At 33.8% G+C, this 16,356-nt stretch overlaps 2 protein-coding genes across 6 annotated transcripts in view; one reads left to right on the forward strand and one right to left on the reverse strand.

Annotated features, from left to right (window-relative positions):
• Positions 1-13,770, reverse strand: part of LOC127704681 (uncharacterized) — a 55,896-nt gene extending 42,126 nt beyond the window's left edge. For all 3 annotated transcript variants that reach the window (XM_052208816.1, XM_052208817.1, XM_052208815.1), the window contains exon 1: positions 13,557-13,770. In XM_052208816.1, coding sequence (XP_052064776.1) covers positions 13,557-13,639 — 83 coding nt within the window. In that variant the 5' untranslated portion in view covers positions 13,640-13,770. The remainder of the gene's footprint in view (positions 1-13,556) is intronic.
• A 62-nt stretch (positions 13,771-13,832) lies between these two features.
• Positions 13,833-16,356, forward strand: part of LOC127705325 (uncharacterized) — a 30,281-nt gene continuing 27,757 nt past the window's right edge. For all 3 annotated transcript variants that reach the window (XM_052209639.1, XM_052209640.1, XM_052209641.1), the window contains exon 1: positions 13,833-13,888. The gene's annotated coding sequence lies outside the window, so the exon portion shown is untranslated. The remainder of the gene's footprint in view (positions 13,889-16,356) is intronic.

Raw genomic sequence — 16,356 nt, forward strand, 5'->3', positions numbered from 1 at the left:
GCATGGTTAGAAGGGAGATTCAGTCATACTGAGAATAATACAATTAATACAGAGTTGAACAATGACGAGGGGGGGAGATTTTAAATCATTTATGCACGATTTGTCTGATTTTAAGAAGGAACTGGTATCTTTAACTAGAGATATTAAGGGTATGACCCAAAATTAGAATAGGAAAAGACAAGGGGGAGATAATCAACAGAGAAATTATTAAAATGGTCAGAGAGGACATTATAATAACCAGAATAAGAATTTTGGTCAGGGGAACAGAAATTTTAACCAAAGAAATAATAATGTTGGTCAAATTAGGCAGAATCAACCTAATTTTTATCAACAGGGAAACCAGTTGAGGTCAGACTCAGGGGTCGGTACCAGACCAGGTCAGAATGGCCCAAATCGATGAAGATCAACGAATCTTTGGCAAATAATGAGGGCCTATTTGTAAGAGCTAAAATTAATGATAAATATTTAGCTTTTCTTGTTGAAACATGGACAAATGTTACTATTTTGAGTAAGAAATTTATTAATGAAATCAATCCCTCATTGCTTCCAAAAATTATTCCTGTGAATATTAATTTAATTACTGCTACTGGTGATAGTGCACCATTTATAGGACAAGTTGATGTTGAAATTTGTCTTGGAGATCATATTTATCACCACAATGTTTTAGTGGCTGATGTTTGCAATGAATGAATCATTGGTATGGATTTTCTTGTGACTAATTACTGTGTCTTACATGTATTAAGTCAAAATAAGTTGAAAATTAAAGGGGATATAATTCAATGTTTTCATTATGCAAGTAGTGCTAAATCTTGTTATAGAGTTGCTATACAAGAGACAGTAAATGTGTCTCCTTATTCAGAAATGATTGTTTCTGGGAAGTCAATTGAACCTATTTTTAGAGGTGTAGCTGGGTTAATAAAACCTTATGAAAAATTTATTGAGAAAATGGTTTATTGGTGGTAAGATCAATTGTACATCCAGAGATATATAACATTCCTTTAAGAATTATAAAATAATGTAAATAATGAGCCCTGCACTTTATATAAGGGTACCATTATTGCTACATGCAATACAGTTAATGAAGAAGGTATTCAAACTTCTGAGTTTGTTAATAATGTGGCTGGTGGCCAAGCTACAGTAAATAAAGGGAGACAAAATTTTAATTGAGTATAGTAATATATTCTCAAAGTCCTCTGAGGACATTGGTTTAATTGATTTAGTTGAACATACCATAAATACTGGGAATCACCCTCGAGTACGTCAGCGACACAGACGAATATCCCTAGCTAGAATAAAAGATGCTGAAGCTGAGATTCAGAAGATGGTTAAGCAAGATATTGTAGAACCCTCTACAAGGCCCTGGAACTCCAATATTGTTCTGGTGAAGAAGTCAGACAACAGTTGTCAATTCTGTATTGATTTTCGCTCCGTAAATTTACTGGTTTTACTACCATCCTACCCATTACCTCGTTTAGGTGACACTATAGATTCCTTGTCAGGCTCCATGTTCTTTTCAACCGTTGATTTAAAGAATGCCCATGGGTCCATGTAATAGTGCCCTTTTTTTGATAGATTAATGGAAACAGTTTTATCAGGTTTGACCTAGAAAATTTGTCTAGTTTATCTAGATGATACTATTATTTTCTCAAAATCCTTTGAGGAACATATGAAAAACTTGAAAGATTAAGATTAAAAGCAACTAATTTAAAGCTGAATCCCAAGAAATGTAACTTTTTAAAGACAGTAGTTAAATTTTTAGGTAAAATAGTTAGAGAAAGTGGATTAGCTACTGACCCAAATAAAATTCAGTCAGTTAAGGACTGGCCAGTGCCCAAGAGTATAAAAGATGTAAGACGTTTTCTAGGATTAACATCCTATTATAGGAAATTTATTTTAAAATATGCTGATAAAGCTAAACCTTTATATAAGGTTACTGAGAAAAACCAGAAATTTGTCTGGACAGACGATTGTCAACAATCCTTTGAGGAATTAAAGAAAACCTTAATTAGTGCACCTATTTTAGCCTGCCCTACAAGGGAGGATTTATTTATTTTAGATACCGACGCAAGTAATGTTGGTATGGGAGCTGTGCTTTCCCAACTCCAAGATGGAGTAGAAAAAGAATTTGTTACTTTAGTAAAACTTTCAGTAGATCTGAGAGAAAGTACTGTGTTACTAGAAGAGAGTTTTTAGCAGTAGTGGCCTCTATTAAACGTTTTCACCATCATTTATATGGTAAATACTTCAAAGTTAGAAGTGACCATGGTGCATTAAGTTGGTTGTTTAATTTTAAGAATCCGGAAGGTCAGCTAGCTCGTTGGTTCGAGGTCCTGGCACCCTTTGATTTTAAAACTGAGCACAGAGCTGGAAGGTCCCATAATAATGCAGATGCCCTAAGTAGACGTCCTTGCTATAATAAAGAATGTCCTCATTGTGCTAGAGCAGAAATGAATTATGAACTTTGTCCAACTCATAAAGAATCTGACAGTTCTAAGGTTGAAAATTGTAATGTCACTGTAAGTGAATCTTGCAAAATTGTTCAAGATGTCAGTCAAATTTAAAACCTAGTATTAGCTGTTCAAATGAAAATATGAGACCAAACATGACAAGTGACGAATCGTGCCACAAAGTTAAAAGTCATGTCATTCATAATAAATTTAATAGTAAGGGTCCAGAGAAAAACCCTGATGTACTCCCTGAACATTCTAAAATAGTGAAAGTTTGTACCAGATCTAAAGATTATGGTTGCAGTCTAAATAATAGTCAGAATGAGAATTTTGAGAAAGTCAACCCAATTAAAGAGATAGATTTGGAAAATGTTTCAGAATCTCAGTTATCTGATGATGTAATCAATATGATCTACATATTGTTCTTCCAGCTAATTTTAAAAGGTTCGTGTTGAACCAAGTTCATAACACAGTGACCGGTGGTCATCTAGGTGTAAGGAAAACTCTGTCAAAAATTAAACAAAGATATTTTTGGTATAAAATGAGACAGGATGTTAAACTTTGGTGTACCAAATGTGATATTTGTGCTTCTAAGAAAGCACCTTGTAAAAAACCTAAGGCTCCAATGAAACGGTATCTTGTGGGTGCTCCTTGGGAAAGAATGGCCATTGATATTTTAGGACCTTTACCATGTAGTGTGAATAATAATCGCTATTTGATGGTATTTCAAGATTATTTTTCCAAATAGACGGAAGCCATACCGATTCCAGACACTGAAGCAGTTACAGTCGGTAAGAAATTTGTAGAAAGAACAGTTACCATTTGTTGGGTTCCTCTTTCTTTTCACTCAGACTAAGGGTCTAACTTTGAGTCTCATGTGTTTAAAGAAATGTGTAATATTTTGGGTATTCTTAAAACCCGTACAACACCATTCCGGCCAAAATCAGATGGTATGGTTGAAAAGTCAAATTCAACTATTGAAACTATGTTATCTGCTTTTGTAAGCAAACACCAAAGGGATTGGGATGAATATATTTATTTATTATTGTTGGCCTATCGGTCATCAGAACATGAGAGTTCGGGTTCATCTCCATGTTCCATGTTATTTGGAAGAGAAGTTAATTTACCAGTAGATCTAATTCTGGGCAGACCAGAGACTGAAAAGTCATCTTCATCCTTTAAAACTGTTTATGCATATGAATTATCCCAAAAGTTAGAGGTGATTCATCAGTTTGCGAGGAATAAATTAAAACATTCAAGTGACAGGATGAAAAGAAATTATTATCTTGGGACAACAAATGCAAAGGTTCGCTGATGGCGATCCAGTTTGGTTACACAATCCTCGTCGTGTAAAGGGGTTGTGTCCAAAATTACAAACAAATTGGGAAGGTCCATATATTGTTGTAAATAAACTTAACGATGTGATATATCGTGTACAGAAAGGTCCAAAGACTAAGGCTAAAGTAGTGCACCAAGACAGTTTGAAGCCCCATCTTGGAGAAAATGTTCCCGTTTGGTGTAAATAAGACACTTGGAGTTTGCGGTACAGAAGAAGCTGTTGGACATTCAACATGGATCATTTGTTTGAAGAAATGAACATTGGGGGGTGGATATTATATATATATATATATGTGTGTGTTTTATAAATAATTCTATCATGCATTCTACAGTATTACCTTAGAAAATCCCGTTAATGCCTTTGTGACTGAGAAGTATAATGTATCCTTTTCTTTTCTCAGGTTTTACTGTCCAGTATTGGCTTTATTTATTCACATATAGTAGAAGGTTTGGTTTATAAGTTTGTTTTATACATATGGATTTTATATCTATTTATAGTGCTATTTGAGATTTGTTGTTGAATTTGCATAACCTACTTACTGGTATGTGAATAGATGAGTTTAAGTTAGAGTGTATAGGATGAATTTGGTATTGTAAGACAGTTTTGTCTTATGGATTTTGTTTCCAAATTTTCAGCCAACCAACCAATTAATTGATTAATTTAATAAATGTATAGATAGTTTCTGTGCATTTGAGGACAAACGCCTAGTGGTCAGGGGGCTGTGTTACGATTTAATAATCGTATGATTAAATTAATGGATCTCGTGTTGTCCGTAATTTATCGTAGTAGTTTTAAGAATCAGCTGTTTTATTTACGCACTTACATCGCGGTTTTTACGATGGAATTTCACCTCGTACAGAATATTTACGGTTGGTTGGCAAGTACGTTTATGATAGATGATGTGGGAATGTGTTTACCTGTTTAACTTACTTATTTTCTTCATGTTATAACTTGTGTTTTAGCCGTAATCATCTAAATCCCAACAGTACCATAATCTATTTACTCGAGCAGCCATATTAGGTGTTGACAAAACGAACTAGAGATCTGATCTCATCGTCTGCAAGAGCAGTCACAAATAAGCTTGTCGTTATATTTTGTCAACCTTCTAAAATGTCTGAGCCACAGTCAACCTTAAGTCTGGTACGCAGGTTTTAAATGTTTTAAAAAAAACTAAACCTTCTGCACATGGCTATTGTTTGTTTTGCATAAGTCAACCTTCAACCTACGGGAAAGTCCCGTCAACCGTCGTTCCACTTAGTCAACCTTCTATCGTTATGATACTATGAGACTGGTTTTCTGGTAATTTACTTTCATTTTAACAGAAAGAAATAAGATAAATGAATATTTTATTGAATCAATCCTTATAAGTATTTTATACTACCGGTAACGGAAAGTTCAAAAGTTCAACCTTCTACCAAATCAACCTACGGGAAGCAATCAACTTTCTTGTAATTTTAAGTCAATCTTCCTGAACTCTAAATTAGATAATTACGGCATGTTGTATATAAATATAAATGTATAGTTTGTGATGAATTGTAAATATTTAATTAATAGATGCTACATAAAGTACATCTGAAAGTTATACCTGACTTAGTTATTATTTCAACTTTATACCAACTCAAAGGATCCATGCAACTTATGTTCGATCAAGCCTCTTATTCTTATTAATCGTATACACTCGGTTTAAGGGGCGAAATCGTTACAATATAAGCCATATTGCCTTCTTGGTGCTCCTGGCAGTTCATAAGCACGATATTTTTTTGTTTGCCGTTTTGGTCACATATTTTATTATTGTAGGAGGGGAGAAAGGGTAAGCCGGGTTTACTTTGCCCGACTTTCATTGTAACTTGTTCTCGTTACTTTTAACTTTTCGGGATTGTTATAGTGGTGACGTTGTTGTGTATGGGGATCTCGAATCGTATAAAGGGTTCTCTAGGGGAAATTGCACTCCGTGTTTACTGTCAAAACATAGTAGGTAACATTGAACAGTTCCAAGGCACCAGTGTACAAATCTGGCATCCTTGAAAATTACTTTTAAAACACCATACACGAAAACATTCCAAATCAAACAACAGTAACATGGCAAAGGTGAACCACCTTTGAGGGGTTGTTATCCATTCCTGGGGTGGGCCCTAAAATTGCAGGTAATATATGTGAATTAAGGGATGATCTAGGGGTCTTAGAGATTGAGGATAACATCCAGATACAGTATTTCAGGTTGACACCCTGGGATATCATGGATTTTAGTTGTTCTTTGTCTGATACCAGGGAGCTGGTGGAAAAGGAGATCCTAGGGTAAAAGAGGAAATGGGGCACAGAAAAAAGGTCAGCGAGTTGAGAGCTTAATACAGGCAAGGGGTAGGGATCCCGGGGAACCAGAATATGTCACCCTTGGGGAAGCGAGCAGTTATTTTTGAGACTATGTCTAGTCATGTGCTAAGGACTCCATTGCAAATGAGCCTCCAAGGGAGGAGATGTCAGCTCGGTCATCTTCCCGGCCTAACAGGTGGACCTAGGACTTTCGTGAGTGTGGGAAACTTGGCCGTAGTTCCAAGGAAAGTTGGACTTACTCCAGAGGAGGGGCCAAAGAGGGGGATAGCAAAAGGTCCCGGTCTTGTAGCAAGGTTTTGGTACTCATATAGGGAGAATGCGACCCCAGTACGTAGGTCTATAGTAATAGTCTGGAGTACAAGGGAAGACAGGGGATGGGAGACCATAGACACTCAGGACGGGATACCTATGGAATAGGTAGCACAGAAACCCCGAAATCGCAAGGAAAGCCAAGGGGCCCACCTAGGGATAGAGCACAAGTCCTACAAAAGAGTTTCATGTATGATGGGAAAACTAATTGGCAGGCCTTCTATGCTAAACTCTCCAGACAAGTTCAGGTAAGTGGATGGTCCCCGAGTGAATGCAAGGACCAATTTTGCTGGTCCTTGGACGGAAAAACCATTGGTTTCTATGCCTTGGAGGCAGGATCGATTTGTCATCCCAAGCATTCTGTCACCTGCCTGAGGACCATATGTACCAACAGGCAGTCACGAGGTTATGTCAGGGTGCAACAGACAAGTTATTGTGGATTTTGGCCTCTCATGTTAAGCCCAAGAGTATAGAGGATGGAGTGGATAAAATCAGGTGGCATCAGCATAACCACCAAGCTAGCTTTAGCTGGTCTGCCAAAAGGGAGGTAAAAAGTGTAAGCCCAGAAACCGGGGTATGGGGTTGACAACTGCAGGGTGTATGCCACCTCTAAGCAGGAAGTCCAGTGGTCCTCATCACCCAAAGAGGTTAAGGAGTTGCAAGTCCAGTTTAGCACTTTTAAGGGGGAGGTACATGGCACCCTGGGAAATTTAATGTCCGAAACTCAGAAGTTGTCCTGTGCTGTGAAGAACAGTGCCCGTCCCGGATCCAATAGCCCTCTCCAGGGGGTGGATGTTTACACTGCGTGGATATAGGTCATTCTAAGAGGGAGTGTCCCAAGATCATGGATGTTTAATTCCCGAGACAGAGTGACGAGGAGGACCTAGAGAACTAAGGGTCCTTTAAACGCCAACGGGTCGACCCACTAGGTCTAAGGTTGGCCGTGGAACAAGAAGTTATAAAGGACCTCAAAATATGTATTTCCCAATTTAGGAAAGGGGTTGCTCATGGGTTGTAAGATTTTGAGGTGAAATCATTTCGGGATCAGGTAGAGGGTTTGGGACAGTGTCAAAACCCAGGTCACGTGCCAGAGGGTATTGCCGAGATTCAGAGGTAAAATTATAGGAGTTGGAAACCCCTTTATAACCAATGCAGATAATGTGTAATGACGACAATCATATCAAGGTTATGTTTTTGAGTAGAAAAAATTCAATGATCAGGATTGTTGATATTCTACAAATAGTTTACCTCTTGTTGATTTAAAGGAAAAGAATCTATTTCAATCTAAACTGAACAACAATTGTTGTACAAGTTTCTTTAATGTGGCAATAATGAAATAAAAAGAAAGAGATGTGATATGATTGCCTAAAAGACAACTATCCACCAAAGTTCAAATGAAGAGGATGTAAGCAACTATAGGCAACCGTCCTGCCTTCAACTATGAGAAAACCCAATTTCGTATAGTCGGTCATAAAAGACTCCGACATGAAAAATATGAAACATTTCAATTGAGAAAACTAACGGCCTTATTCATAACAAACAAAAAATACAACCACAAATATGACCGACATTAACCAACAACAAACACTGAACTACAGGCTCCTGACTTGGGACAGGCAAAAAAAGAATGTGACGGGGTTAAACATGTTTGAAGGTGCCAAACCTCTCCCTAACCAGGTGGGACAGTGGTGTAACAGTACACTATAAGAACTATTCAAATCAGTTGAAAAGGGCTGAACTCTTCATATCGACACAAAACAGAAAAACATCTAACAAAAAGAAGACCGAACGTGGTAGGGTATTTATACATCCCTAACAACAACAAAAACACAAAGTACACATCTGAGAGTACTATTTCAAAGCCAATAACAACTAATAATCAATCACGTATCTTAGACTAAAACATCAATCCGTACACATCCAACATCCAATGGATTGAGTGCAACAACGGCATTAACAGTCAGAGAAAAACATCACCTTGTACAATGCCAAAATAAAAGTATCGATAGATTGTAGTACCGTAAATGTGCATATGTGTATAACAATAATATTTAGTATGATTTTAATTTACCGATGACAAAATCAATATTTATACCAATAAAAATATTAAAAAACCTAATTAAATTGTTGAATTGGTAGCCTTTTAGAATAAGTATATTTAAAGGATTGATATGTTTATATGGATCGTATCTAAATTTCTGAGTTCGGTAATCAACATTACCGTAAAAGATAAGAATGTGCTATTCCGTTTGAAATTAGTTTTCCATAGGTACAGCCAAACTTCCAAACCAAATCTTTGTATCTATGGAAAAATTTAGTAATTTGTGATAAGGAAATCTGTGAATTAATAATTTACCAGAAATACATAGATTGCAATCAATGCAATCTAAAACGTCAATTCAGACAAGGGCAAAGCGAATGAGTTGGGATAAATAAACACCGTAAGACGTTGCCGAAGGAACATTCCTGTCCCAAAAAGGAAAATTAACAATAAGGAAAGGAAATCGTCCTTTTTTTTCGTAAAGTTTTGTGTAGAGTTAATCGTGTAAAACTGAAATAACTTAATCTAGGAAAGGACAATGTAAATGTTTAAGTTACCCTTTCTGTTAATGTAAAATTCATTTTATAAACGTCGAAAAGAAAACCTGATTTGTTTATATTATCTCCAGCCCATTGTTTGTTAACTAGTAAATTTAAAATTTATGAAATGTCAAAAGGTTATTTATATGCATTGCATCCTATTTTGAAAACTACAGCTTTCGTGAACAGCCCTTTTGCAAGATAGAGCAAATTGGAAGGAACTACACCACATCATGAGTAAAACTATCAATATTGTCCGTTTATCTTGTCTGTGTAGGTGTAATCTTAAAATATTTTGGATTTCTGAATAAATATTGTAGATAATAAATGTATTTACAGGTTACTCAAACATTTCGTAAACATAATTTTATGTCAACAGTAAATACATGTAAAGGAGAAGCAAAAGATACCAAAGAGGTGATCACATCATAAGTCGAAAACGAACTGACATTGCCATGTGAAATTAAAAAAAACCTATAGACAAGCAGCATTATATAAAACACAACATAGAAAACCAAAATGTAGTTTCGTTTCAATTTCATGAATCATACCAAAGGAATTATGATAGTATGAGTACGAAATTTTATCGATTCGAACAAGACATGTCGTTTTACACCATGAGTTTCAAAACAAAAGAAAACAGTTTTTGAAATAAAACACGTACAAATTTCCATTTTTGTAGAGAAAATATGTTTTTTCTTCAACCAATCAAGCAAGGTTCTCGACAGTGACACACGGCTCCGGTTTAATAAAGTAATAATTTTAAGTTACTGATTACAGTCCAATATTTTGAGAAAAAAGAGTTATATATTTCAGTTTTTATTATAATTATTAACCATTGAATACAAATATAATTTGTTTCTTGAAAACAGGCAATTTTAGTGTGAATAAAGTCATCATAGATACCAAAAACCATTGCAATAAATGAGTATGAAATGAAACAGAATATTTTCATACAAAACTATGGGGATATAACATTACTTACATTTAAATTCTGTTAAATATTATCTAAACAAATAAGGAAGATAACACTTCTATAATACTTAAACTGTTTATTTTCTTTATCGGGTAAACATTTAAATTTATTAATGTACAGTGATAATATTTCCTTGTAAAACGACTTTCTCATCTATAAAAACATGTTTTCTGAAAATATTATTCACGATATGCGCGACATTTTCATTGCAGTTATATTTGTTAAATTGACGTGTTATTAGATGTAAAGTCGATAGGAATATATGAACGATGGCAATGTTTCTTTTTGCTGTCTTGTTCAAAAGAACAGATTCCAATCAGACATTATTTGGTATCTTCTAATGGAACATTTCAACGTGTAATGTTAAATTTTGATCCAATTTTTCTCATAGAGCAGGAAGTATAAAATAAGATTGCCTCATTCATTCCTAGATAGAATTACACTCAGAAATCAGCAATGAGGTTCGCTTGAGTCCTTCATTTTAAATCAAAAGAGTCCAATTCAATTGTCATGTTGTTAAATCTCCAAAATTGTAGAGACTGAATATCAAACCATCACTTGTATACAAAACATATACATCTTTTTATGAAAGGATATTTGTATCGGATCGATAAACATTATAACTTTGATTGATAACTTATTTTGGATTGTATGGCGATTATTTTAATCTGATAACATTTTCGTATATTAGTATTGATTTTATGACGGATTTATCCTGAAATTATGATGTGATGAAGTACAGTATACGTTAAAGAAGTGTTACTCCAAATAATGGAGGTATAATTATGAGAAGAAAAGTAAAGTATACAAACTCGTTTATTTCCCCTTTCTCGATTAACCTTTGAATGGTTTTTGATAAAATTGAGAATGGAAATGGGGAATGTGTCAAAGAGACAACAACCCGACCATAGAACAGACAACAGCAGAAGGTCACCAACAGGTCTCCAATGTACATAATGACAAAAAATATCTTCCACTCATCGTAGTCTATCTCATTTTATTTCCTCAATTGTAAAATTGTATGACTACATAGGACAAAATGACACCTAATTTCACTATTTGTATAAAAATAATGATTTCTAAGTAATTACTTGTCATAAATATATGCCCTAATGACAATACATAAACTATACACATTTGTGAATTTAACATAAAATTTTCATCAAAATCAGACCTCAAATTAGTTTTTGACAATGTTTTTAAAAAGTTTGTTTTTATATAAGATAATAGGGGAATTTGGGAAAGTTGAAACACTTTTGACCTAACACTGTACTTGAGATTCATTCTTTTAAATGTACAACACTGATCACGTGTTTGTTAGTATATAAAACTTATGTTCCAATCAATAACTATGCATAATTACTGTAGTTTAAAAACCTTGATAAATGTAAAAGGATCTTTATATCATAAAAGGAATAATTCCTATGGTAACACGAAACACGACAACGGTGTTGAACGTGAAGTAATTATAGACGTTATTGATAAAAAATATGCTTTAAAACGAAATCAATTGACAGTGTTTATAGATTTTGCTCCGTCTAAAACGTTTTTCATGTTTACCGAGTTAAATGCAGTCGATAAAAATAATTTAAACCTAGTGTATAACATATATATCAATCTATTGAATGCAGTCAAAAATGTTATAAAGTTTGATAGGAAAATTGGAAAATATATTCAAATCCTATTCTATTGTAAAACATTTAAATTAGGTATGTTAATGGAATTTGATCAATGAAATAATGAGAATATGCAATTAACAATGGACTACCGTTTTTAGTATTCTATTCACCAGAAAATCGGATCAAACATAGAAATCGATATATTGTATAAACCTACTCATTCCAAACAATATTTGTATGCGTGTTATAATTCGAAATATGAGATGTGTTACACAATACCTTGTATCTAGTATAATTTAAATGCAATGCGTCACATGTATATTATAATTCAGTACTGTTGGTATACCTTAGGATGCTAGTTTAACACAAATGTGAGCAATATCAGATTGTTCTGCTATACGTTTTAATTAGATCAATTATGGGTGTCATATTTTCTTCTCCCTTGTCTTCAAAATCATAATTCGGCATCATTATATTATATAAATCAGTGTTTTTGGTACTCAAGATTATTGTTATCAACAATATGAACAATATTAATTTATTATACTTTTATTTCTGTCTGTAATAAGTGCAAATGTTTTGTCAAAGTAATGAACAATATAAAATGGTATTTGAAATATTAAGTACTCATGATACCTCGGGGTTGATTCATACATATCAGCGTTAACTATATACCGACATTTTTTCGACAATAAACAAGAGTAAAATATTTTTCTTGAAAAAAACGAACAGGTAGTATAAACTAGCACTGTTGTACCTCCCAATGGATGTTTTATTTTAAATGTGAGCCATATAAAGTCACTGTAGATTTATCGTTTCATTAATTATATAAAATCGAATTTGTATATACATGTTGCAATGTTTTCTTTTGATATAATTAGATAAAACTTGTTTGTCCATCGAATTCGTTTTTTTATTATTTACTACATTTTGTAATTTTAATAGACAATCTAAATTTAAAGAAAGAAAATAATTCTATAATAGAGAAGCATAAGGGGAACAAAATAACGACAAACGAATTCGATATATACATGTTCTGTGAAAAAAAAGGAGTTTAATTTATAACATTTTAACATATCTTTTTAATATTTTGTAAATCAATAATATTAAGGTAATGGTGTGTTTGTTGTTAAGTTTAGCACGGATTCATTTGGGTCCAACTTTTCCCTGTAGTCATGCTACTGTGCATTTCCCTTTCACTACTGATATAAAGTAACAGGAAATGTTTAAGCAAACAGTTAACACGATAATGTAACGCACGTTGACTTTCGGTGCTAATATAAAGTAAGCTTGTGACATCTCTTTTGAACATCCGTTTACTTCTGACTACATGGACAAAAGGTAAACGAGCCTTTATTTTAGTAGACATCAAAAACTTCCATTTTTACAGCGTTACAGTTATTATTGTTCATGTGCGTTAACTAGAAAAATGCAGAATATAGTAGTAGCTAGACATACCGAATATGTGCACACGATGTGAATTGTGCGCTTAAATTATTTTTTCTTAGTCTGCAAGCAATTGTATGTGTAAGCTCTGAGTACGTGAGAGTGGTGTCGGGTTTAATATGATTATGTTCGTTTGTACTGTAGTTTGTTGTATTACCTCAAATCAGTGTGATTTTAAACACACATGTATAACAAACAGCATATAGATGCAAACATAATGCTAAGTATTGTTTAAAACTGAAAGTGTATTGTGGGCTTTTTTGCCGATTTGAATGGCTCACGTTGACACGGTTGACTTTTGTAAAACAGGAACATACACGTTATTGCTTTATCCAAAGTTTTATCGAGTCTTCTTATGTATAAGCTAATGAACAAGATACATCATTCGCCTGACATCAAACCTGTACCATATGGCGATATGACTATAGATAATGATTTAGAATTATTATATCATATTCATTTATACCAATCAGTATTTGTTTTGATCAAATTTGTAACATTAATCTTACCTAGGACTTGCGTATTTGCCTGAACCTTGGACTGATTTTCCTCTGGAATAGGTTTGTTTTATTCCCCATCGAAAATAAGTCATTGTACAAATTTTAAATCTTCGAATAAGGAAGTATGTCTCATTTCAATAGTCTGTCACAATAGTTAATTGTTGTGTACATACAGGATTCGGCCTGAAACTGAATATATGTATCTAACGTAACGCACACATGAACTCACATATATTAAATAATTATGATTGAAAATCATTATATGTTACTATTTATAAATTTTACCTGTAAAAACATTGTCAATTCAAGAAACGTGAACAGATTGGATATTGATGAGCATGGTAAGTTGTTTTTTTTGTTTGGAGATAACAACTTCAAAGTAGCTTTTATACTTAATAATAATTTCAAAAACAATGAAGGAAACGATATTTGTATAAACATATTTGTATCTCCAAACCCACTAAGAGGAAATCAATAGTGTAGAAAAATTGTACACATTGTAAGTGTTTGATGCATATACTATTTCTAACTAGTAATACTCGGTATTCATCACATTAACGGTACCAGTTTTACTGCACCGGATTTGCATTTCGACAATTAATGTCTCGTTTTGTTTGGAGATAACAACTTCAAAGTAGCTTTTATACTTAATAATAATTTCAAAAACAATGAAGGAAACGATACTTGTATAAACATATTTGTATCTCCAAACCCACTAAGAGGAAATCAATAGTTTAGAAAAATTGTACACATTGTAAGTGTTTGATGCATATACTATTTCTAACTAGTAAAAGTCGGTATTCATCACATTAAACGGTACCAGTTTTACTGCACCGGATTTGCATTTCGACAATTAATGTCTCGTAAATAATGCTCCGGGACAATATAAGTATAAGACTCATTAACGTGATGAATGTTGCAGGATTTTAAATAGATAAGGATTGTATTCATTGTACATTCAAGTCTGAGATACATCATGTTATATAATAGTTGTATATCGACATGAGAACTGATATTTTCAAGACCCAATCGAGACGTTTAACAGTTCACTGATTTTTAATTTGGATATCATCGAAATTCATTTATGAAGAGCTGCTTTCTCTTTGTAAATATTAGGATGATAACATGTTCGATCACAGTCGCCTAAGCTTAGATGCACAGATGTACATATTCATGGCTGGTACAGTTTCCCTCTCTGGGCTGTTGTTAATACTTTGATGCTTCACATAAAATGCATATCAAAAAAAAATAAAATTCTACAAAATTCCATTAGTATTATTGGGGCATTAAAGTCATGTCAAAATATGACGTCATGAAAATTAAAACTCTCAAGCTGATGCTATTAATTATTTGTACGCTCTTAATTCCCATAATTGATTATCGAAAAAAGAGTTTTGAAGTAGGCGTTGTTGCATCTTTTATTCTATAGCTTTTTCGCACATTGATGCATTTTTGAAAGTTAACATGCATTAGGCGGGTCCTTAGTTACGTCAGGTCCATTATTTGCTTGTCGCAAATTATAGCCATCGAAGATGAATTGTAAATTAAAATTCTAAATATAGAAAAAGAAGATGTGGTATTATTGCAAATGAGATAACTCATCATAAAAAGATTAAATTACACAAAATTACCAACTATAGGAAACCGTACGGTCTTCAACAATGAGCAAAGCCCATCCAAATATGTAACACAGCAACAAACGACAAGCACTGAAATACAGGCTGTTTGGTTTGAGAATATATAGGATTTTATATATTTTTCGTGGGGATATTCAAAAAATAATGCATGCAAGCCACATATATATTTGAAAGTGTTAACTTTATGAAAACGGACCTGCTATTTTAAGGCGTAATTGTACATCTTTGGACTTGGTATTTGTAACAATGTTGATTTTGTCATCCTCAATTTTATGTTGTAAGCAAATCATTCTTTTTTATTCATTGTAAAATGAATGTCTGAAGAGGCAAGACGATGGTTGAAAGCGGTAATAGTAATAACCACGTTTTTCGTTTTTCTGTATCTTATTAATCAATGATGCTATTGGTGTGACAGCATTGTAAGTATTATCATCTTTTATTACTACAGACAAACAGATGATAGGCAAATTAATGAGGGAGTTTAACCTTAAACGAACAAAAGCTATATATCTATTTAGTCTAGTTGGTTTATTAGCATAGGGCGTTTGCGACTGCAGAAAATGTTGCCATGATGTTACATAATCCGGCTGGCCACGTTATTACCGGAGACCTCAACATTGTCAATAACACTTCCCTGCGAAATTTGTTATCTGAAGGTCCGAAATATCGTGAGCCTAAATCCATCAATTGGAAATACAACTTCAAAATACTGATGGATTCAGTCGAGGATTATGCCAGGCAATGGGCTAAACGCGAGAAAGAAGACGTAGATACTCTTTCCGAATGGATTAAGGCTGTGAAGTCGTTGATACAAATCCGAATTAAGAAGCTAAATGGGTCTATCAATACCAACGCTACGTCAATTTTTAAAGACCCAAATGTTGCAAAACACTTGTTCTACCTCCATGACAAATATGTTGTTGTCCCCGAAGATAAAGCCCAAAACAACATAGTTTTTGTGTGTAAATATCATTACATAAACTGCTTGATAAATGAATTAGGTATTAATAATTCATTTGGAAACTCAACATATACCCTCACGACACTTACCAAAGAGGAAATCCTGGATAATCATAGGTCTGTTCTATGTTCCTTTGGAATTTCAACCAAAGATGAAGAACTGGATCTTCCATCACTGTATTGGATACCTAAACTACATAAGTGTCCTTACA

This window comes from Mytilus californianus, unplaced genomic scaffold, assembly GCF_021869535.1.
Source record: "Mytilus californianus isolate M0D057914Y unplaced genomic scaffold, xbMytCali1.0.p SCAF_6, whole genome shotgun sequence".
Lineage (NCBI taxonomy): Eukaryota > Metazoa > Mollusca > Bivalvia > Mytilida > Mytilidae > Mytilus > Mytilus californianus.